Source organism: Muscardinus avellanarius, assembly GCF_963383645.1.
Source record: "Muscardinus avellanarius genome assembly, chromosome: 1".
Classification (NCBI taxonomy): domain Eukaryota; kingdom Metazoa; phylum Chordata; class Mammalia; order Rodentia; family Gliridae; genus Muscardinus; species Muscardinus avellanarius.
The window spans coordinates 146,182,446-146,205,203 of NC_137786.1; the positions used below are offsets into that span (position 1 = coordinate 146,182,446).

Consider the following 22,758-nt stretch of genomic DNA (forward strand, 5'->3'; position numbering starts at 1 on the left):
GGCGCCAGCCTTACCGACTTAATGAGGACCTCAGTAACGTAGTGATTAACCCTGTTTCAAAATTTAAAAAGAAGTAAAATAGTGCTGGTGATATAGCTCAGAGTAGAATGCTCCCGGGTTCAATCCAGTACCCAAAACAGCAACAACAAAACAAACAAACAAATGACAAACAAACAAAAAACAATTAGTGCTGGGAGTGTAGCTTGGAAGTCAACATTTTTTAAAAATATATAATGGGGATTGAACCTAGGGGCATTCTACCTCTGAACTGAGAACCCAGGCCCCACTCCCCCTTTTTGAAACAGGGTGTCACTAAGCTGCTGAGGCTGCCTCGAGTCTATGATCTCCTTGTCTCAGGTGTGTGCCATGATGCCCAGCACCCATTCAACATTTCTCAAGTGCTATGTGCTAGGTTCTGGTGAACACTGGTGGTATGCAAATGAATAATGTAGAACTCGCCCTCGAAATGCTCACAGTCTAGTAGGAAAAGTCAGGAACTGATAAACGTAAAGCAAAAGACTCAGTGGTGGACTGGTGGGTGACATGGACGGATTTCTGACAGGAACCCATTGAAAGAAATGTCTCTTATGTCTCCCTTTAGTATGTCCAAGCGTTTCCCACAGAGAGTAAAAACGTGCCAAGGATCATGCCTGCTCTTATCTGGGTGGCAGGTCATGACGGTGCCCTGTCCATATAGTGCAGGTGCATCGTGGGAAGGTCTGTTGTGCACTTAGGGGTGTTGATCCTGACACTGAGCTGCCTGGAGTGATGTGCTTTTGGTTTTTCAGCTCTTGAAATTCCTCATAACAGATGTGTTTAGAGCACCTGTTCTTTTGTTATTGGAGACAAGGCATTTCTTCTATGAAGCTTCTCTGAGACTCAACGTTATCAATTCATACTCATTACCTTCAATTCAACACGCATTTCTTTTTTTTTTTTTTTTTTTTTTTGGTGGTACTGGGGTTCCTGGAAGCCCTTCTACCTCCGGGCTACACTCCCAGACCTATTTTTACATTTTTATATTTGGAAACAGGGTCTCCTAAGCCAACGCGCACGGCTGGCTTCGAACCTGCGCGATCCTCCTGTCTCTGCCTCCCAAGCGCGGGGATTACAAGCGTGCGCCACCACGCCCGGCAGCACGCATTTCTTGAGTGCCGTCTATAAATAAGATGTATTTCCAGGGAAGATGATTCCTTGTTGTTAGGTCATAAAAATTAGTCATATCCCAAGGATAGTCTTATTAATTTTAAAATAAGCAGCACTTACCCATGCTCTTACTATGTGGCAGGCACTGTCTGAAGGACTTTATATGCTGACTCAACTAGAATGAAATGAGGGATTCCACAAGTCTCAGACTTAATTGTTTTCTATAAACTTGGAACAGGGTTAAGAACATTTTGTGTGTGTGTGGTACTGGGGTTCCTGGAAACCCTTCTACCTCAGGGCTTCACTCCCAGACACCTATTTTTATATATTTATTTGGAAACAGGGTCTCAAGCCAGCGAGGCTGGCTTCAAATCTGCGCGATCCTCCTGTCTCCACTTCCCAAGCGTGGGGATTACAAGCATGTGCCTCCACCCCCGGCGCAGGGTTAAGAACATTTTTTAAGCCGGGAGTGGTGGCGCGCGCTTGTAATCCCAGCATTTGGGAGGCTGAGACCTGGAGGATCACGGTTCGTGGACAGCCTCCGCTACTTAGTGAGGCCCCCTGCAACTCAGTGAGATCTGGTTTCAAAATAAAGACTAAAAAATAGGGCAGGGAATGTAGCTTGGAGGTCGAATGCCCCTGGGTTTCATCCCCAGACCCGCAACAACAACAACAAAAAAATTTAAAGCAACTTTCTTTTGGGGTACTGGGAATTGAACCCAGGGTCATTCTCCCTCTTTCCTAGAACCCCAACCCTATTTTATTTTTTATTTTGAAACAGGATCTCCCTAAGTTGCTGAAGATCTCCTCCCTTCGTTGCTGAGATTGGACTTGAATCTGCAATCCTCCTGTCTCAGTCTCCCAAGTACAGGGATTACAGGAATGTACCATCTCACCTAGGTAACAAGAGAATTTTGGAGGCTCAGGATCCAGCATAGATGAATGAATATGTCTTTTTTTAATTTATCACATCTATTCTTTTATGAAACAAAAACATTCTCAAGTTGCATAGAATAGAATTCAATTTTTCATGTCTTCTGTTCTGCTCTTATCTCAATGACTTGGGTTGCCCATCTACAAGTTGTAGACAAGTATCCTAAAATTAAAAAAAAAAAAGCAGGGAAAAATCATCCAAGAGGAAAACAGAAATGACAACAGCAATGCCATCGCCCTCTCAGCACCCTTATGTAGGGCAAGCTTGTAGAGAAATCAGTGAGCCACAGAAGTACCACAAGTGGCAGAAACAACCCACTGGAAGAGCTGCTCAATCCTAAGGATGCACAATTCGTAATTCATAATTTCATGGTATATTGGCACTTTCTTTTGGCATTTTCTTTTCTGAGTGGAAAATCTGATAAGACATTTGTAGCATACCTCATTATATGGACAGTGCTGTCAAAATCACAGATTGTCTATATTCCAGTTGAAGCTGGTGTAGTTGAGTGGGAGGAAAGGGGCTAAGCCTGTTTGGAGCAGCGATTCTGCCTCAGAATCACTCTGGTAAATGTTTTCCAAATAAGCATGCCAGAACATCACCTAGGCCCCATGAATCAGAATCCTTGGGGGATGGGGTTCAGGCCTGTATGTTTTTTTTAACAATTCCCCCAGGTGATTCTAATGCACATAGCTGATTAAGAGCCACACAGGAGACGAACCATGTTCTCTAAAAGCAGCAACCAAAGCTCATTTGTTTTACATTTTGTTATATTCTTGCAGTAAAAATAAAATATATATGTTGCCTGAGGCCAAACCTCCTAAACAGGCGTACTGTGGATAGACTACATGGTGGTTATTTCCTTTCTTTGTCTAAATGAAACCAACACATTATTAGTGTAACAGTAAGAGCATTTAATAGGCATTCCGCAGAGAGAAGTCAATGTCAATTTCCCCAAAACTCTCGCTAACCTTTACCATTAATGCTTATTAGGCCGTGGTAGGCATGGTAAGGCCACAAGGGACTGGGTCAACTCATTTTCAAGGGAACATGAAGTATCAGACAGAGATGGGGAAAGAATTTAAAGCAAAACATTGTCTTAGAATGCCTTAAACAGCTAACATTGCAAGAGCCTTACTTGCTGCCAGGCCTTATTCAGAACACTTTACCCATATTATTTAATTTCATCCTCACAACAACCTTAAAGGTGGGTTCTATTATTATCTCCACTTTCCATTCAGATGGGGAACCCAAGGCATAGATAGGTCAAGGATACAAATCTAGCAATGATGGAGGCAAGATTCCAGGCAGCCTGACTGGGGACCCCATGTTATAACTACACGTGATATTGTCTCCCAAGGCCCCATTAGACGACTGCCATCTGATGAGAGGGAATGGAGGCTCCAAGTTCTATTCTGATTTTGTGTCAAAAGTGAAAATTGGAGTGTATTTTTGAGAAGGGCGAGTAAGAGTAGCTCTCACCTATGCCAAGAAGCCACCCACGCTCCCTTTTCCCTTCTATCCTCTTCTTTCGGGGTGTGTGCGTGCGTGCGTGCGTGTGTGTGTGTGTGTGTGTGTGTGTGTTGCTAGGGATGGAACCCAGGACCTCATGGATGCTAAGCAAGTGCTCTGCACTGAGCTTCACCCTCAGTTGGTTCTCCTTATATCTTTTCTCTTTATTTCTCCCCCATCCCTTTTCCTTCTCAATTGGTTAGGCATTTCGTTCACAGATACTACCCACCGATTTTTCTTAGTGTTCTTTGGTATCCTCAGGCTTAAACAGCCAGGGGCAGTGAGCAGTGAAAGTGAAGAGGCTGAGAAGACAAACACTACACCAGGCAAAAGTGGACTGGTGAGTAACACAAGGGGAGAATATGTGGTAGAGGAAAGGCAGAAAGAACCAGGAAGGTATGTGAGTCGAGTGGAGGGAGAGAGGGAGGCCCCCGGTGACCCTCCCAACAATTATGACATCAGTTAGGCTCATAGGAAGGTTGGAGGGAGGGGAAGAGCTTACATGCTTGAGATTACTGAGCCTTGGAGTGCAAAGGAGGTATGCAGTTAGATGCAAACAGCATCTATGCAAAAGGGAGCGATATCCCTAGCAGATGTCCCCAAATGTGATAGTTTACTGTCACTTTTTCAGAAAAATAATTACTCAGTGCCCCCCTGAGACTGCTACCCCCTTATCATTCCCGTGCCCGCCCCCAGGAGGCAGCACTGTGCACTTTGGGTATCCATGTGAGGCTGGTGAAGGTAAAAGGAAGCACAGGTCTTAGACTGGGATGAACCACTATTAAATATGACACTTGTTCTACTTAAAGGTTAACAAAATCACAAAATCGTATAATGGTAGTGTGAAAGGGATCTTTGAAATAATAGAGTCAGGCAATTCTTAAAATTTTAGCCAGAGAGGCTCTACAAATGACCTTCTATTATAAACTCTAAACCCACAAAAGCAGATCTGTTCTCAGTAAAGTCAGGAAGGCCAGGATCTTCTCCCCACTGTGCAATGTCACTACTTTTTGGGAAACCAAATAAGGCTCAGAGGAACATAATTTGAAAAATCAGTGGCTTGGTCCAGTGTCACTATTCTACAGAGAAGCAACCAAGGTACAGAAAGGACACAGGACTTACCAGAATGAAATTCTCCTTACTCATTCCATCATGCAGTTTTCTTCTGTATCACTCTGCCTTTAAATTCGCAGATGGGGCCAGGCGTGTGGTGCACGCTTGTAATCCCCATGCTTGGGAGGCGGAGACAGGAGGATAGCGCAGGTTTGAAGCCAGCCGTGCTGGCTTAAGACACCCTGTTTCCAAAAAATAAAAAAAAGTATAAAATAGGTCTGGGAGTGTAGCCCGGAGGCAGAAGGGCTTCCAGGAACCCCAGTATCACACACACACACACACAAAATTGCAGACAGAGTGTCTGTATGTCTCTACCATTCTGTACCCCCATTAAGATGTATAACTACAGCAGGGTGTGGTGGTGCACACTTGTAATTCCAGCACTGGGGAGGCTGAGACAGGAGGCTCTCGGTTCACAGCCAGCCTCAGCCACTTAGTGAGGTCCTTTGCAACTCAGTGAGACCCTGTTTCAAAATAAAGAGCAAAAAATAGAGCTGGAGGTAACTTGGAGGTAAAATGTCCCCGGGTTCCATCCCCGGTACTGCAAAAAACAAACAAACAAAAAAAGATGTAGGACTACAATGCACCAATAAAAAAGTAAAAATAGAAAAGCAAACAAAATAAATCAACAACTATATACTGAGCATGCCCTATTCTAACAGGATGGGATCTTTGTCAGCCTTGGCTATGTCTTCAGTGAGAGACTACGGTTGGAGATGAAATCTCCAGATCCACATGGGAACTCACCTGTAGGCACTTGCTCCTGAAGGTGTGCAAGCCTTAGCAATGCTTATTTGTTTTGGAATAGCCTGACTGACTGCATACACTTGAGGGCTGGGTCTCCCTTTGAAGGCTGTCACTTCTGCAGTCTCTGGCCTTTCAGTGATGAAGACCAGCATTCCATTACTAATGGACCTCACTCCCAGCCTCCTCTTGGTTTTCTGTGAGCAAGTGGTGTGTTCTTCTTGTGTTTCATGGCCACCTGCCCTAGATCTTGGTGATCAAAGTCTGAAACCCCAATGCTTCAGGAACTTCTAGACATCAGACGTCCTTGGGGACTCTCCTGTCCCATTTGCACCCTGGTTATGCAGTGCTCCTATGTTGCCTGCAATCTTCTACCACAGGACAATCTCTACCAAGCACTGATCCCAAGCACGACCCAGACAGGAGAATATGAGCTTGAAACCTGATATTAGGGAGGACTGTTTGCACCTATCTGGTTTATCTAAGGCTCTGCTGAGTATTACATGCTGACCACCATTTCCTAGAATTTACAAGAAAAATAAGTGACCGTTCTCATTTAACCTTGGGCTCTGGCCCAGGTGAGCAACCCAATAAATGCATGCCAGTATCAACCCTGTTCATAAAACCTGAAAAGCATGGCTAACAGATGTAGTACTCCTGAAGCACAGCCACATTCTGGCTCTGAAAATGTAAATGGATCTCTCAGGTCTAAGTGTTTTGGGTCAGAACGCCAAACAAAGTTTCTTAGTTTGACACTCAATTTGCACAGTTTGGCTCCATTGTTCCATCTCAATATATCTAGGTACTTTTTTGGTTTTGAGTACTGGGGATTGAACTCAAAGGCATTCTACCTCTGAGTCATACTTCCTAGCCCTTTAAAAAATATATGTGTTTTTAAAAAAATATTTGAAACAGGTTTAAGTTGCTGAGGCTGCCCTCAAACCTGAGATCCTTCTGTCTCCACCTCCCAAGTACTGGGATTACAGATGTACACCATCACACCTGGCCTAATCCTTGATTTTGACACGTGACTCCTCTTCTGGACCCTGGACAGAAACCCGGGGTCACTTAAGGGAAGTGTGATCTTCTAAAGGCCTCCATAGCAGCCAGAAGCCCTCCATGAAGTCAGAATGCGGGCTTTCTCTCCATCCCCACCTCCACTCCTACCGGAGGTTTCTGTTTCTATTGCTGCCATCTCCTGGTCAAAGGTGCCAACTGCATTGGAAAGCACATGGCTAGTGGCTTCCTGTTTTCCTTTAGGTCTTAGATTCCTTAGTCTTTAACAATTTGTTTCCAACACTTATGAATTCCCAGCCAAGTCTTGCCTAAGCACCTCACCTCACCTCACCTCAGTCTCCTTGGATTATATTAGAGCCAATTAATGCAAAGCTGCTCCTTCCATAACATTTATATTCATTGGACTGAAAGAACATTAAAAATGATGGAGGGATTTGTAACATGGGGGATGATATAAGAACTAAAGTCAGAAACTCTTAAGTCCCAAATAATGATGACAGGCAGGGAAAACATGTTAAGCTGAGATAGTGGTCTACCTATATTACCAAGTCAACAATTCAACTTCATTACACTTTGAAATAATTCTTGAAAGTGATCTATTATGTGTTCAGTCCATCCCTTCTGCTATAATGAAATACCTTATACAATGGCCAGTCTAAGCAATAAGAACCTATTTTATACAGTTCTGGAAGCTCGGCACCAGCAAATCCAGTGTCTGTTACAGTTCTGTTCTTCATAGGTGGTACCTTCCTGGTGAGCCCTCACCTGGTGGAAGGGCAGAAGGGGCAAACATGCTCCCCCAACCCTCATCTATAATCCCATCAAGAGGATGCAGCCCTCTGACTTCATCACGTCTGAAAAGTCATCCCTCTTGATACTTAACAGGGATCATTTCAGTTTGTGAATTAGGGGCGTGGGGAGAACCACCATTCAGTCAATAGCACTGTGTTAACACTCATGGAAAAGTGTGCTGTAATCAATGCTGGTTCTCCATTCCTCATTCTGAGAATGTCAACAGGCTCCCATGGAGAGATGCTTCTGTTTCAAATGAAAAAATAAAAAAGGGCTGGAGATGGAACTCAGAGGTAGAATTCCCTCTCTTCAATTCTCGTAACACACACACACACACACACACACACACACACACACACACACACACACTGTTTTCTCATAACCTTTTAGAACCTACAAATTCCTTTCCTATAACTATCTCCAATTGCCTACTGTTTTTCTACTCTCTGCTGTTTGAAAAATATATGTCAGGAAAAAAATATTCTGCAGAGTAAATTGGTCTTCAGTCTCAAAAATAAACAAACCATTTTGGTTCACAGTTTACAAGTTATGTTTTTTTAAGTGACCAAAACAATCCTCCAAATTAAAGACTGGCTCTTTTCTTTTTCCTTTTCCTTTTGTTTTGGGGGGTAGGATTGGTAGGAAGTTTACTTTTTGCCTCAAATTACTTCACCAGGAATGTTTTCACCATATGAGTTATACAACTGCAAACTTTTTCATTGAAACTTTTTAAAATATATTTTTATTGGTGCATTGTAGTGAAACATCTCAATGGAATACAAGACTTGTGAGGGTATACAAGCATACATTACCCAATTAGCCTTTATCTAATCCCCATCCCATTCCCTCTCCCTCCCTCAATCCCATGCTTGATTTAGTGATTGACTTTGATATATTTAAGTACATCATGTACTTTAAAGATATTCCATCTTCCCTCCTCCCATACCCTCTGATAGGTCCCCTTAATTGCTCCTCCATAGGGCCCCTCTTCAACTAGATTTCCTCCTATTATCCATTTCTTCCTAGTTTTTGCATATTAGGGAAAGCATCTGATTTTTTATATTCTGTGATATTTCTCTGTGGATGCTGCATTGCAAGCTCCAATCCCATTCTCTAAGGCCCCGGCCCTGGCCTTGCCACACTGCAGGCTCCAATTCCAGCCTCGCTGGCCCCAGCACTGGCCTTGCCGCTCAGCAGGCTCCGATCTTGGCCTTGCAGGCCCTGTCACCGGCCTCACTGCACTGCAGGCTCCAATCCCGACCTCACTAGCCCCAAAACCATCCTTACCGCATGGCAGGCTTTCATCCTGGCCTTGCAGGCCTTGACACCAGCTTCGCCACTCAGCAATCCACAAGACAAGATCGGATCCTGGTTTCGGAGACCTGGGCCCTGGACTCGCTGCATGGCAATCTCTGATTTCGGCCTCACTGGCCCCGGCACCAGCCTCACCACCCAGCAGGCTCCGATTCCAGCCTCTAAGGCCCCAGCAATGGCCTCGCCTCATGGCAGGCTCCAATCCTGGTCCTCAGAGGCCCAACACCAGTTTTGCCTCATGGCAGGCTCCAATACCAACCTTGCTGGCTCCAGAACTGGCCTCGCTGAATGGCAGGCTCCAATCCCAACCTTGCAGACCCCCGCACCAGCCTTGCTGCATGGCAGACTCTGATCCCGACCTAGCTGGCCCTGGCATTGGCCTCACTGTACGGCAGGCTCTGATCCCAGCCTTGGAGGCCCTGGCACCAGCCTCACCTCGTGGCAGGCTCTGATCCTGGCCTCAAAGTCCCCAGCAACAGCCTCGTCTCACGGCAGGCTCCGATCCCGGCTTCACTGGCCCAGGCACTGGCCTCTCTACACAGCAGACTTTGATTCCAGCCTTGGAGGCTGCTGCCGCTGCCGTCCTCCTGGTTCTCCCCTGAGCACCACCTTCCTTACATGGTATGTTGTCCAGAATTCCTAAGCATGTGCAGCAGGAGCAGTCCCCCTTCGCAGAGATTTTTTTCAAAAGTTCAAGGTGGATTGGATAGGATTTGTCTGCATCTCCTGAATACTGGCCGCCACCACTACCATCTTGGCCCCTCTTCAATTTTTTTTTTTTTTTTTTTTTTTTTTTGCGGTTCTGGGGATGGGACCCAGGAGCATTTGACCTCTGAGCTACAACCCCTGCCCTATTTTTTATTCTTTATTTTGAAACCAATAAAAATAAATTCTTTATTTTTATTCTTTATTTCTCACTGAGTTGCAGAGAGCCTCACTAAGTAGCTGAGGCTGTCCAAAAACTGTGATCCTCTGGTCTCAGCCTCCTGAATGCTGGGATTACAAGCATGTGCCACCATGCCTGGCTTTCAATATTTTTTAATAAATTTTTTAAATAAAATTTTTTAAATAAAAAGTATGTGTGTTTTGAAGAGATTGTGAGAGCGAGCACTTAAGAGCAATGGATTTTATCTCCCCTCCAAGAGTGGAGGCCCACAGCCTCACCGCGTAGAGCAGGATCTGCTGTTCTGAGCACACCACAGTCCCCATCACAGCATAGAGGAGCACGGCGGCCAGGCACACTGAGTTCCCCAGGAAGCGTGGCTGGGCTTCCCGCCCCGGCACTGCTGGGCTCCCTCCAACATGCCCGGATCATTTTTCTTACAAGGTATGTTGTTAAGAGTTCCCTAGCATGCACAGCTAAATTGGTCTTTTCTCTAATCTCTTCTGGGATGTTCTTCCAAAAATCACTTTTCTTGCATGGAGGGTGCCTCGTTGTCACCTTGCTTCTAATTCTGCTGTTATCCACTCTTTCTCTCCTGTATTCTAGATAGAAAGTCATGGCTGGAAATGTCTCCTTACGTTGTCCCAATCAGATATTAAACCAAAATCTGGTGTCCAGGGCTTCTCAGAGGAATGCATGTCCTATTTGGCGGCTGTGGTTGCAGTGGCTGCCACAATCCCCCCCCACCATTGAATATTTATTACTATAGCATGAATAATTCATTCAGTCCTGAAATGTCACCGTGATCATCAAATGTTTTTTATATAATACAAACTTGTTGGAGTTTCAAGAAGCCAACAATCCTGGGAAGCAGTAGAGAATATACAAGTTTGGAAAGGAAAGTTGGTACAAATTTGTCATTTATCCAGAAGGGATAAAATGAGTAGCAGAAGAGTAAGTCGAAAGTAAAGGCTAATGAAACAAGTTTTAAAATTTTTTAATAAATAGGAGAGGAAAGCAAAACTAGTACACTTGACCCTGGGGGCAAGTGGAAGAAAAACCAGAAGGTAGCCGGAGGCAAATGAGAGGGTAAAGAGGAAGGGAGGCTGGAAACCTCACAGATGCAGGAATTAGGGCAGCATCTAATCTCTTTGAATACAATAAGAATTGAATTTGAAACTGTAGCAAAATAATGTCTTAGTTTGGAAACACAGTAAAAATGACTCAGCTTTTTAGAGCTATGGAAGCTATTTTCAATTTTTTATTTTTTTATTATTTTATTTATTTATTTATTTATTTATTTTTATTGGTGCACTGTATTCATACATCATAGTGGGATACAAACTTTTGTAGACATACATGCACACATCGCCCAATCAGCCCCCACCCGATCCCCACCCCATTCTCTCCCCATCCCTCCCTCCCATGCTTGGCTTAGTGGTTGACATCTAGTATTATAGCAATTTATTCAAAATTAAAAATGATAATCTCACATAACAGTTTCATTTGTCTGATACCAAGCTTTTGATGACTTAAAGATAACATTTTAATATTTCTTTTTACTTTCTTTCTTACCAGAGAATATTTTTTTCTATTTTTTTAGGTGAAACTATCATATATTTATATATTTATTTTTCAGAAAAACTCTATCCTAATATGGAATATGGACTCTAGATACCCAAAACGATCTTGAAAAAGAACAAAGTTAGAAGATATATATTTTCTGATTTCAAACCATATAAAGCTACAATAATTGAAACAGTGTAGTACTATTCTAAAGGCAGATATATAAACCATTGGAGTTAAATAAAAGCCTAGAGCTAAACTCTTCCCTATATTGTCAAGTTTTTTTGACAAGGTTTCCATGAACATTTGGTGGTAGAAATAATAATATTTTAACTAAATATTGTTGAAACATAATAATTACATGGAAAAGAATAAAGTTGGACCCCTACCTAATCCCATATACAAATATTAACTCAAAATAGATAAAAGACCTAAATATAAATCTTAAGACTATAAACTTTTAGAAGAAAATCTGGGTCATAAAACCTCACAACATTGAAATTGGCAGTGATTTCTTGGATATGATTTCAATGGCACAGGCAACAGAAGAGTATACAAACTCCCTAAAAAATAAAAAAAAAAATATTGTATATCCAAAGACAATGTAAACATAGTTAACAGTTACTAATAGAATGGGATAAAATATTTCCAAATGCTATATCTGAAGGTATATTAATATTCCAACTAGAAATCCTAAAAATTAACAACAATAAAGGCAAACAATACCATTTAGAGATAGGTAAAAGACTAACATAAGTAATGAATCTCCACAGATAACCAATCTTAGTTGACTGTTGGATGGAAACTCTTGTTTCTGTGGTTCTGGTGTGTGTTACCTATTTCTTCTTTGTAGTTAATCTCTTTGAGTATTTTCTCTAGCGCTGGTTTTGAAGACAAAAATTCCTTCAGTTTCTGTTTGTCATGGAAGCTTCTTATTTCTCCATCTAATTTGATAGAAAGTTTTGCTGGGTAGGAAATTTTTGGCTGGAAGTTGTTTTCTTTCAGAGTTTGGAATATGTTACTCCAAGCCCTTCTGGCTCTCATGACTTGGTTTGGGAAGTCTGGAGTGATTCTAATTGGTTTGCCTCTGAATGTCACTTGGCCCTTTGTTTTTGTTGCCTTTAAGATTCTCTGCTTGGCTTCCACATTGGTCATTTTGACAATTATGTGGCGTGGGGATCCTCTTCTCCGATCCTGTCTAAAGGGAGTTCTATAAGTTTCCTGGACCTGTGTATCGACCTCTTGCTCTATGTTTGGAAGATTTTCTGCTATTACTTCCTTGAAGAGATTGTTGATCCCTTTGGTTTCACTTTCTTTTCCCTCCTCTATTCCAATTATTCTTAGGTTAGCTCTCTTAAAATGGGCCCATATTTCTTCAATATCAGATTCCCGCTGTCAGATATTTTTTCCTAGATTAGAAACTATGCATTCATTTTTGGAATGATCATCTTCTAAGAGTGAGATTCTGTTCTCCATGTGGTCTAATCGGTTGTTTGTGCTTTGAATTGAGGCCTTTACTTCATTAATTGCATCCTTTATCTCTTTTTGGCTCTCTCTGAGTTCTTTTTGAAGCACCTCTATTATTTCTACAGTTATTTTCCTGATTTGATCTTCTAGAAATCTCTGGTTTTCTGTTTTATCAGGTTTTGATGTTGTGGGGTTGTGGGCATTCATTGCTCTAGTATTATTCCTCTTTCCCATGATTTTGGAAGTTTGTTCCTTCTCTGGGTTCTTCCCTTGGGTCACTACAACTTCACTTAAGGTGTTCTGGATCTCGAGTCAGTAGTATCTCAGACCCCACTACTCCTTTGCTGGGTTGTATCACAGAGTCTCCGACCCAGAGAGTCGGTAGAGGCTGCTTTAGACTGTGGGGGGTGCCAGGTTGCACGTTCTCCTATGGTGTGATATCTCTGCCACCGCCCCTCCCCAACTGGGTCAAGTCCCAGGGAGTACAGTACTGGTATTTCTCCTTGTGGCCTGCAATTTGACTCACTGTTCTTGAGTACGCAGATGTAGCTATACTGGATTCGGTGAATTCTCTGCTGCTGCCGCTGGTGGCAATATGGCGCCGCTGCCACGCCCTCAGCTGTGAGGCTGGCGTATTTCTTCTTGGTTTTGATTTCCACTCTGAATCCCTGCGGCGTGTGCTGAGCTCAGCCACTGGGAGCTTTAGATTTTACCTGCGCCGAGAAATCCCACCTGGCTGTTCTGCAGCGGCTCACCTCGGCTTGTTGTAGCCGTCCGGTGAAGTCGCCGCTGCCGCCGGCAGTATGGCGCTGCTGCCGCATCCTTGGGCGTGAGGCCAGTTATCTCCTCTGTTGCTCTGAGCTCTGTTCTCAGTCTGCTTTCTCTCTGGAGCCTGGTGATTTTTTTGTTTCTCTGGTGATGGTGTTTTCTGGCTATGAAAGGCGCTGATTTTGTGGTAATGGAGATTGGTTTTTAGCGGGGCTCTTAAGCCCCGCTTTTCTCGGTCGCCATCTTCCCGGAAGTCTCAATTTTTTTTTTAATTGAAGAGTCTGGAAATAGACTCCAATGGCTGTTAGAATTCTACTTTTGGGTGCTGTATTGGTTGATGAGCATGCTCATCCCTCTAATACCCCTTTCTCTTCAGTTTTGAGACAGATACCATTATGATAATCTGGCCAGAAATAATCATTCAACTCCCTCATGGAACACACTGTTGACTGTCTCCTCAACAAATTTCTTCCTTTTTTCTTGCTAATAGAATTCAATTTTTAAAAATCAGGGCCCAATATTGTCAGCAGCACCATACCAAGGTAGGACCTCCATCCTGAGGGTGAGGAGAAGGCAGGGACTCCTCAGTCTCTCACTGCAGTCACCAGAGTTTAGATTCACCGTGCAGCTGGCTTCAGGATGAGATTTGCTAATATTGGACTCACTTGTGATTCCCTCCCTCTCATTGGTTCCTATATATTCATTCCTCAAAATACCTCTAGAGCTAACCTTTCTCTCTCGGGAAATGCCTCAAAACCCTCTTCCTACCCCCCCCCTTAGACAGAGAATAATCAATTCTGACCTAATTAATTAATTAATTAATTAGATCTGGGGATCGAACTTAGGGGACATTTTACTTCAGAGCTATATCCCCAGCCCTATTTTTTCTTTATTATTTACTTTTTATTTTGAAACAGGATCCAAGTTGCATGATGGCCTTGCTAAGATGCTGAGGCTGGACTCAAACCTACAATCCTCCTGTCTTAGACAACCAAGTACTGAGATTATCTGCATGAGCCACCATGCCTGGCCAATTACAGTCTTGTGCTGTCTGGGAGAGTAAGTTGCACACCAGCCCCATACAGAAAATCACAGTGGGCCTTAAAACAATCATGATAATTCTGCTCCCCTTACCTAGTGATGGGTCTGGAGTAAGCATGTGTTTTAGTTTTCTACTGCTGCTGTAACAAATCGCCACAATTTTAACAGTTGTACAAATGTATTATTCCACAGTTCTGCAGGTTAAAAGTTAGGGTGGTTCAGTTGATTTCTCTGTGCTGTTTCCTAAAGGCAAAATCAAGATAGTGACTGGCTGGCTTCTTATCAGGATTCTCAGGGAGGGATCTGCTTCCAAACTTATGTAGGTTGTTGATAGAACCTAGCTCTTTGTTGTTAGAGGATGAGGTCCTCTTTCCTTTTTGACTGTCAACTGCGGGTGGCCTCTACCTAGCTGTAGGTCTTTCTCCAGTCCTGGCGTGTAGACCCTTACATCTCAGTAACAGTGTTGGCTTCATCACACTTGGAATCCTTCTTACTACTTTTGTTTTAATGTAGTTATATTGGATCTTTGAATAATCTAAGATATTATCTTAAACTTAATTACATACACATCTTTAATGGGTTGTGGGAATTAGAGAGAAAAAAGTCTATGGGGCCCATTCTTCTGCCTCCTAGAGAATGCAATTCATAGGTAGTTAAAAGCAAACAAACAAAAAACAAGAGAAGTCTTGGGAGCTTCATTTCCTGCATGAAAATATGGGGACACTGCTACTCTTTTTCCAGTTAAGGATATTAGTACGGTGACAAGATAGTTGGAGCTGTGGCATCCACCTTGTAACCAGGAGATATTAAGAATAAATATAAAGCCAGATGTGGTGGCACACATCTGTAATCCTAGTACTTGGGAGCCTGAGAAAGGAGTATTGTAGATTGTAGCCAATCTCAGCAACTTAGTGTGGCCCTCAGGAACTTAGTGAAATCTTATTTCAAAATAAAGATTAAAAATAGTGCTGGGGTATATCTCAGAGGTAGAATGGCCCTGAGTTCAATCCCCAGTAAAACACACACACACACACACACACACACACACACACACACACACACACACTATAAAATGTCTATAGACCAAAGCTGGTGGTGGAGCAGAAGCTCGAGAGACATCACTGAGCCGCTGAACCATGGCAGTACTTGCCTTGGTCCTATTGGTTTCTCATTTGGGAAAAAAATAACTATTTGTTTAGTTGTCTCAGTTATCTATTACTGTCAGCTGAAAACAATTTAAAATAATATGTTGCTCCTTGCCCTTATTTCTGGAACTATTTTCTTTTTCTTTTTTTCTTCTTGGTACTGGGGATTAAAGCCAGGGCATTTTGCCTCCAAGCTACATCCCCAGCACTTTTTCTTTTTTATTTATTTTGAAATAGGGTCTTGCTAATTTTTTACAGTACTGAGGATTGAACCAAGGGGAATTCTCTCTCTGAGCTATACTCCCAGCCCTATTATTTTTATCCTTTATTTTGAAACAGGGTCTCACTAGGTAGCTGAGGCTGGCTGTGAACCTGCGATCCTGTCTCAGCCTCCCAAGTACTGGGATTACAAGTGTAGGCCACCAAGCCCAACTGGGTTTCACTAAATGGCTGAGACTGATATTGAACTTGCAATCTTTCTGTCTTAGCCTCCCAAATATTAGAATAATAGGCATGCACCAGCACACCCGGCTTGGAACTCTACTTTCCAATGCTTTAAAATGTAGTGTCAGCTCTAGCACTCCTCGGTATTTTTCCAAAGGGGTTGAAATCAGAGAACCACAGCAACATATGCATACCTATGTTCATAGCAGCACAATTCATAATAGCCAAAATATGGAACCAACCCAGGTCTCCATCAACAGATGAATGCATTGCAAAATTATGGGAAATACACACAATGGAATTCTACTCAGCAATAAAGAAGAACAAAATCATGGCATTCGCAAGAAGATGGAAAGACCTGGAGAACATTACGTTAAGTGAGACCAGCCAAGCACAAAAAGAGAAGGGACATATATTTTCTCTAATATGCCCACACTAGGGAGCATTGGGAATACCAAAGGGACTCCAGATAATGGAGGGGAAACCTCAGCAAAGCTAGAATGGAAGGGTAGGAGAGGAAGAAGGCTGAGGTTGATTAATGAAGGAGCTACATTCAAATATGTGTAAAAGTATGAATATAGCATGGTTAACCTGGGCACTCATTGTTGGGAGGGGGGTAAGGGAAAACAGTGGGGGGCGAGGGTACCAAGCACAGTTTAAATGTATACCATTTTCAATAATAAAAAAAAAAAAAACTTTAAAAAAAGCATCCTGGCAATAAACACAGCTCCAGTGTTTATGAAAATAAATACATAAAATGTAGTGTTGGGCCGGGTGTGGTGGTGCACGCTTGTAATTTCAGCATTCGGGAGGATGGCGGTCTCAGTTACTTAGCAAGGCCCTTTGCAACTCAATGAGACCCTGTTTCAAAAAATAAAAAGATTAAAAAATAGGACTGGGGGTGTAGCTCAGAGGTTGAATGCCCCTGGGTTCCATCCTCGATACTGAAAAAAAAAAAATTAAAAATAAAAATAAAAAATGTAGTGTTGGACAGTTGGTTAAATTTATGCATACTGCATTATAATGCATAATATCCTCAGTGATGAGTCATTAACAGCTTTACTTTAGCCTATTCTCTCAATCTCAGAGGTCAAGAAGAGGGTCCAGGGGTTGGCAAACTATACTACTGCCAAATTCGGTGGGCATATATAGGAGGAGCTAAGAATTTTTTTTTTTACATTTTAAAGGGTTTATTAAAAAATGTGGCCACAAGGCTGAAAATATTATCGTGTCTTTTATATAGAAAAATCATGCCAACCACTGCACATCAGACAGAGTACTCAACTCATGAAGATGAGATTAGAGTTTTACTAAAAAGAGTCATTAGGTCAGTACTCAATAACTTTGAAAAAATTATTATAGATCACCATGTAAAGATGTTGGCATAGGCAAAAATGAATTCTATCTTCAAATTCAATTCTTTTCAGTTTAGTTCACTTTATTAAGTTCCTATTATTACAAGACTCTGAAAGACACTGGGGTTATGAAATGAATAAAACATGGTCTCAGTGTAGCTGAAAACCACTCAGGGAGTCATCTTCTCTGGGACAAATGGTCTGTGCAATACTCCAAGAAAAGATAAGGGCCTGCTGCATACAAAGAATTGCTTGCATTTTTAATTTTTTTTTAGGACTAAGGATCAGACTCAGGGCCTTGCACATCCTAGGCAAGAGCCCTACCCCTGAGTTACATTATCAGTGCTTAAAATTTTATATGTACCTATCTTTTCCTAGGGCTACAAGCAGAGATGTGCAGTAGATAGCAGGAAATGTGGGTCTGAACGTCAGGAGAAGAGAAAAGGATTTACTAATGACTCAATAGCTACTGTGTATAGTGTATTTTATTAAATTACCACCTCATTCCCAAAAGGTAAATTCTTTTTTGCGGTTTCTACTTCAGGTCATATGCCAAGGTCCATACTCTTTTCACTAGACCACGCTGTTGCTGCTCCTGCTGCTCCTGCTTTTTGTTACTGGGGATTGAACCCAGGAGCAGTCTACCTCTGAGCTATACTCCCAGCTCCACCACCCCCCCTTTTTTTTTCTTGAAACAGTCATACTAAGTTGCAGAGGGCCATGCTAAACCTCTAATCCTCCTGTCTCAACTTCTCAAGTACTGGGATCACAAGCACAGGCTACCACATGGCATCCACACTGCTTCTTAAAGGGAAGTCTGAAGACAAACACGAGGGAGTGATGGATAAAATCTTTGTAAAATCCAGGAGATGGGCAGACAGGGAAACACTACAGAATAAGAGAAAATGGTCAAACATACACCCGAGGGATTTCTTGTGTTTAATTATGAACAGTAGGAGGAAAGGTAGTAAAAAAAAAAATAAAACTCTGAAAGCAAGTGATCAAAATATATAACAAGAATTAAAAGAGAGTAGTTTCACAGACACTTAGAAAGTCAAGTTTTAAGAGCTTCAGCACCTTCAGGAGAACACCTACTGAGATGAAGTATTGGAGTTTGGTCAATAGAAGCTCAGGTGATTTTTTTAACAGTGTTGTCCAATTTGGCATCCACTGTCCCATAATGCTATTTAACTGTAACTGGATTAAAACTAAATAAAAATGTAGTACCCACAGTTTAGTTTATTAGTTGTGCTGGCCACATTTAAGATATTCAAAATGTACCAGTATTGGGAACGGCCTAGGAAGATTTGGGAAAGCTATGATTATTAATATATTTCAAAATAGTTGTGTCAAAATGGCGGCATACATGGGTAAAGAAAGAACTTGATTTCTGCCTAAAATAGGCAGCTATTCCAATGTAAATTAACCTAGCTCAAAGTAATTAACCAGTCAGTAGGAGAGGAGAACTAGGCCTGTCTCTAAAGAGAGATCTTAAGAGAGAACTAGGCCTTTCTCTAAAGACAGATCTACATGATTGGATAAGCTAGCTAAGATGGTAGGAGGGGTCGACCTTCATGAAAGGAGACACCTCACCACACCTTGCTAGGGGAGGTACCTTAGAGGGTAAGGGGAGGTACCTTATAGGGAGGTTCACTACATCAGAGTCACGCAAACAAGATGGAGGTCATGGGTATAAAAGGCCGAGTCCACGTGTAAGCCCTTTGGTGTATTCATTTCGAGTCACCACCCCCCCATGCCATTTTGGCATGGGGCTGTATTTCTATTCTCTGTATTTCTATCTTTCTCTCTTTTTCTGTTTTTCTGTTTTTTTGTTTCTTTGGTGAGTTTTCGGGAAATTATTCCCAGGGGTCTAACAAAGATCCCTGGGGACAGTTTCCCAATCTGTAACACAAAAGCCACATGTTGCTAGTATCTACCATACTGACCAGATCAGGTTATAAAACATTTCCATCATTGCAGACATTTCTATTGGGGTGCTTCTGAAAGCATCAGAAGCAAGATTGCAGTGGGGGAGACTGACCACGTTTGCCTTTCTGCCTCATCTCATCTCTACAGCTTGCCCCTGACTCACCCTCTTCACGATTCTGTTTTGTGTACCAGTATTGGAATGGCCTAGGAAGATTTGGGAAAGCTCTGATTAATATATTTCAAAAGAAAATAATTGGCATATTTCAAAATAGTTGTGTCAAAATGGCGGCAGACATGGGTAAAGAAAGGACTTGATTTCTGCCTAAAATAGGTAGCTATTCCAATGTAAATTAACCTAGCTCAAAGTAATTAACCAGTCAATAGGAGAGGAGAACTAGGCCTTTCTCTATCTAAAGACAGATCTTAAGAGAGGAGAACTAGGCTTTTATCTAAAGACAGATCTACATGATGATCTAGGGAGGAGGGAGCAGGGTTTGACCTTGCCCTTCATGAAAGAAGACACCTTGCCACACCTTGCTGGGGGAGGTACCTTTCAGGGTTACGGGGAGGTACCTTACAGGGACGTTCACTACATCAGAGCCACGCAAACAAGATGGAGGTCATGGGTATAAAAGTCCGGTCCACATGTAATCCCTTTGGTGTATTCATTTCGAGTCACCCCCCCATGCCATTTTGGCATGGGGCTGTATTTCTATTTTCTGTATTTCTATCTTTCTAATAAACTTCTTTAAATCTTCAGCAACTGTCCAAGCTATGCATATTTATTCTTAGCTTAGGACAAGAACCCGCGGCAATTTTCTGTTTTTGGTCATTTTGGCTTTTGTTATGGGTTGGGGGAAAGTGTGTCCAGGACCTTAGCAGGGATTCCCGGGAACAGTTTCCCAAACCATATTCTCCCAATCCGTAACATTTTGGTCTCACCGTTTCTGTCCTGGACTACAGCAAAGGCTGCCTAGCCGCCCCCCAGCTTCTGTTCTTTTCTCTCCTAACCTTTCCTCATCATAAATCATCCTCTCACTCAACAACACTCTTTAGTGCCACTTTGCCTGGCCAGTCAGTCTTAACCTTTTCTCGTAGTCCATGTGGTGGGTGCTGATGGGCCACTGTATCCCCATTCTAGGAAGGCGATTTCTCCCCCGTCTTCTGAGATTCCTTCCCTGCACTCAAATAGCTTTTTCGCCAAAGCAGGGAGAACAATTATAATATTTATGTCACAAAAAACATTAGGGTAGGAATAATTGCTACCTTCACCCTCTCCTTGTCTTATTTCCGATCTTCTGCCAGCTGTTTCTTCTTTCCCTCTACCTGTGCTGTGTCCAGTTCATACTTCACCTTTCACTTTACTAGTGCAACAGCTGTCTGTCTTCTAGTCTTTCCTCCCACCTTCTGCAGAAAATGCTGATCATATTACTCCATTTTCCCAATCTTTCTGAGAACCCTCAGGTCTACAGAACAGAATGGGTGTTTGTTCTAATAATTTAGTAGCAGCCTGCCTTTTCTGTCTTGCCTCTTTCAACATTCTTGCATCCATCTTCCTATTACTCTGCATTGCAGTCACTTCTTTCCCTCGTGCCTACCCCAAGATCTTCTCTAATGCTCTAATAAGAATCAGGGCAAGTTGGGCGTGGTGTCACACACCTGAAATTTCTGTACTTGGGAGGCTGAGACAAGAGGATTGCAGGTTTGAGGACAGCCCCAGCAAGCATTGGTGAAATCCTCAGTAACTGAGCAAGACCTTGTTTCACAATAAAATAAAAATAAAAAGGACTGGAATTGCAGCCCAGAGGTAGAATGCCCCCGGATTCAATCCTCAGTGCCACAAAACCAAACGAGAACAAACAAAATAATCCAGGCAAAGATATTGACTCTATGGTTGGGGACACTTATTGATGCACTTAAAGGACTCTACTTGTCTGACCTCGTCAGAGGAGCGACTAATAAAATTAAGCGACACTTACCACTACCGCTACCATTACCCCTACCGTTGCTTACTCAAATAAGACAATTGATTTTTCATTGTTATAGATTACAAAGACATGAGGCAGAGAAAGGGTTAATGCAGGGCTCTGGAGCGCAGGGGATTGTGGGATCACGACCTCCGTCCCGTGGGCTCCTGGGAAATGTAGTCTACTGGTCTCCAACATGGCCGCGCCCAGGTAAGCGCGCTGCAAAGTCTTTTCAAGACTTTCTGGGGCTGGACTGGAGAGGCCCGCGAGGAGGAGAGCCCTCGGGCGGTGGAGCCTGGCGGGGCGAGGCGGAGGTGTGTGGCACCTCTCCCTCTCCTCTTGTCAGCCTCTCTGGTCTTCTCGATCGGCCTCGCTGGCGTCGGGAGGATCTAGGCGGAGCTCCTGGGGAGGCTCTGGGCTGCCGGGTGTCCGTGTGGTGGGTTCTCTTAGTGTTTAGGCTGCGCGTGTGCGTGTTTGGCACGGGTGCTCGCGTGGTGTCTGTGTCAACCTGCTTTCTTTGGTGTCGGAGGCCGGCAGTCGCCTCCCGGGACGTGTTATTCCGGGGCCTCGAGGGCTTTTCTCCCAGTGTCCACTCGGGAAGCAGAGGCGCAGCTGGCGGCCCGCGGCTTCCTGAGCTCCTCTTTGAGCAGCCCCTGTGCCCCTTGAGTGTGCTGGTGTCAGCCTGTGGCGTCGATCCCTTCCATTGAACACCGGCAGCTGTATGTCAGGCATCCAGTCCCTCAGGTTCTGATGGTGTTCTGAGTGAGCTCGGCACACAAACCAGTAATTATAATGAGAGAGAGAGAGAGAGAGAGAGAGAGGGAGAGAGAGAGAGAGAGAGAGAGAGAGAGAGAGAGAGAGAGAGAAAGAAACAGAGAGAGAGAGAGAGAGAGAGTGAGTGAAACAGAGAGAGAGGGAGGGAGGGAGGGAGGGAGAGAGAGAGAGAGAGAGAGAGAGAGAGAGAGAGAGAGAGAGAGAGAGAGCGTGTGTGTGTGTGTGTGTGTGAAACACAGAGAGAGAAACAGAGTGAAACAGAGAGTGTGTGTGTGCGTGTGTGTGTGTGTGTGTGAGAGAGAGAGAGAGAGAGAGGGAGAGAGAGAGAGAGAGAGAGAGAGAGAGAGAGAGAGAGAGAGAGAGAGAGAGAGAGAGAGAGAGACCCCAGTTATGAATGAAAACGGTGAAGAAGGCCTCCAAACTCAGTGGCTGCACCGGTATTAGATTCTCTTTAGGTGTTGAGCGCCACCTGGTGAACAATAAAGACAAAATCTCTATTCTGGGGAGTAGACTTTCTATTAAGTTGTAGGAAGAAGACAGAATTAACAAATGATTGAGTATAGAAAGTGTACTTCGATGAATTAAAAAGGGATGATATGATAAATGATAGGGTGAACTTTTCTTGGTTTTAAAGCCTTTACTTTTTAAATAATGCAATTTGAATACCTACTAAATTCATAAGTCATGAAAAAGGAAAGCGCTCTTGCATTCCTGTACTCACCTACTCATTTCCCCTCCCTGAAGGCAACCTATAATTACCAATTTTTGTGTGTTCAAAAGATTTATATGTATACTGTATATACCTGTGCTATCCTTTAAAATTAGGCCTCATTGGATAGAAATTTAG

The 22,758-nt window shown here is 43.0% G+C and overlaps 1 protein-coding gene across 1 annotated transcript in view; it reads left to right on the forward strand.

Moving 5' to 3' along the window:
- Positions 1-21,312: 21,312 nt before the first annotated feature.
- Positions 21,313-22,758, forward strand: part of ALKBH8 (alkB homolog 8, tRNA methyltransferase) — a gene marked incomplete at its 3' end in the record, with an annotated part of 61,879 nt that continues 60,433 nt past the window's right edge. Inside the window, exon 1 of the mRNA XM_080700837.1 lies at positions 21,313-21,347. Coding sequence (XP_080556963.1) covers positions 21,334-21,347 — 14 coding nt within the window. The 5' untranslated portion in view covers positions 21,313-21,333. The remainder of the gene's footprint in view (positions 21,348-22,758) is intronic.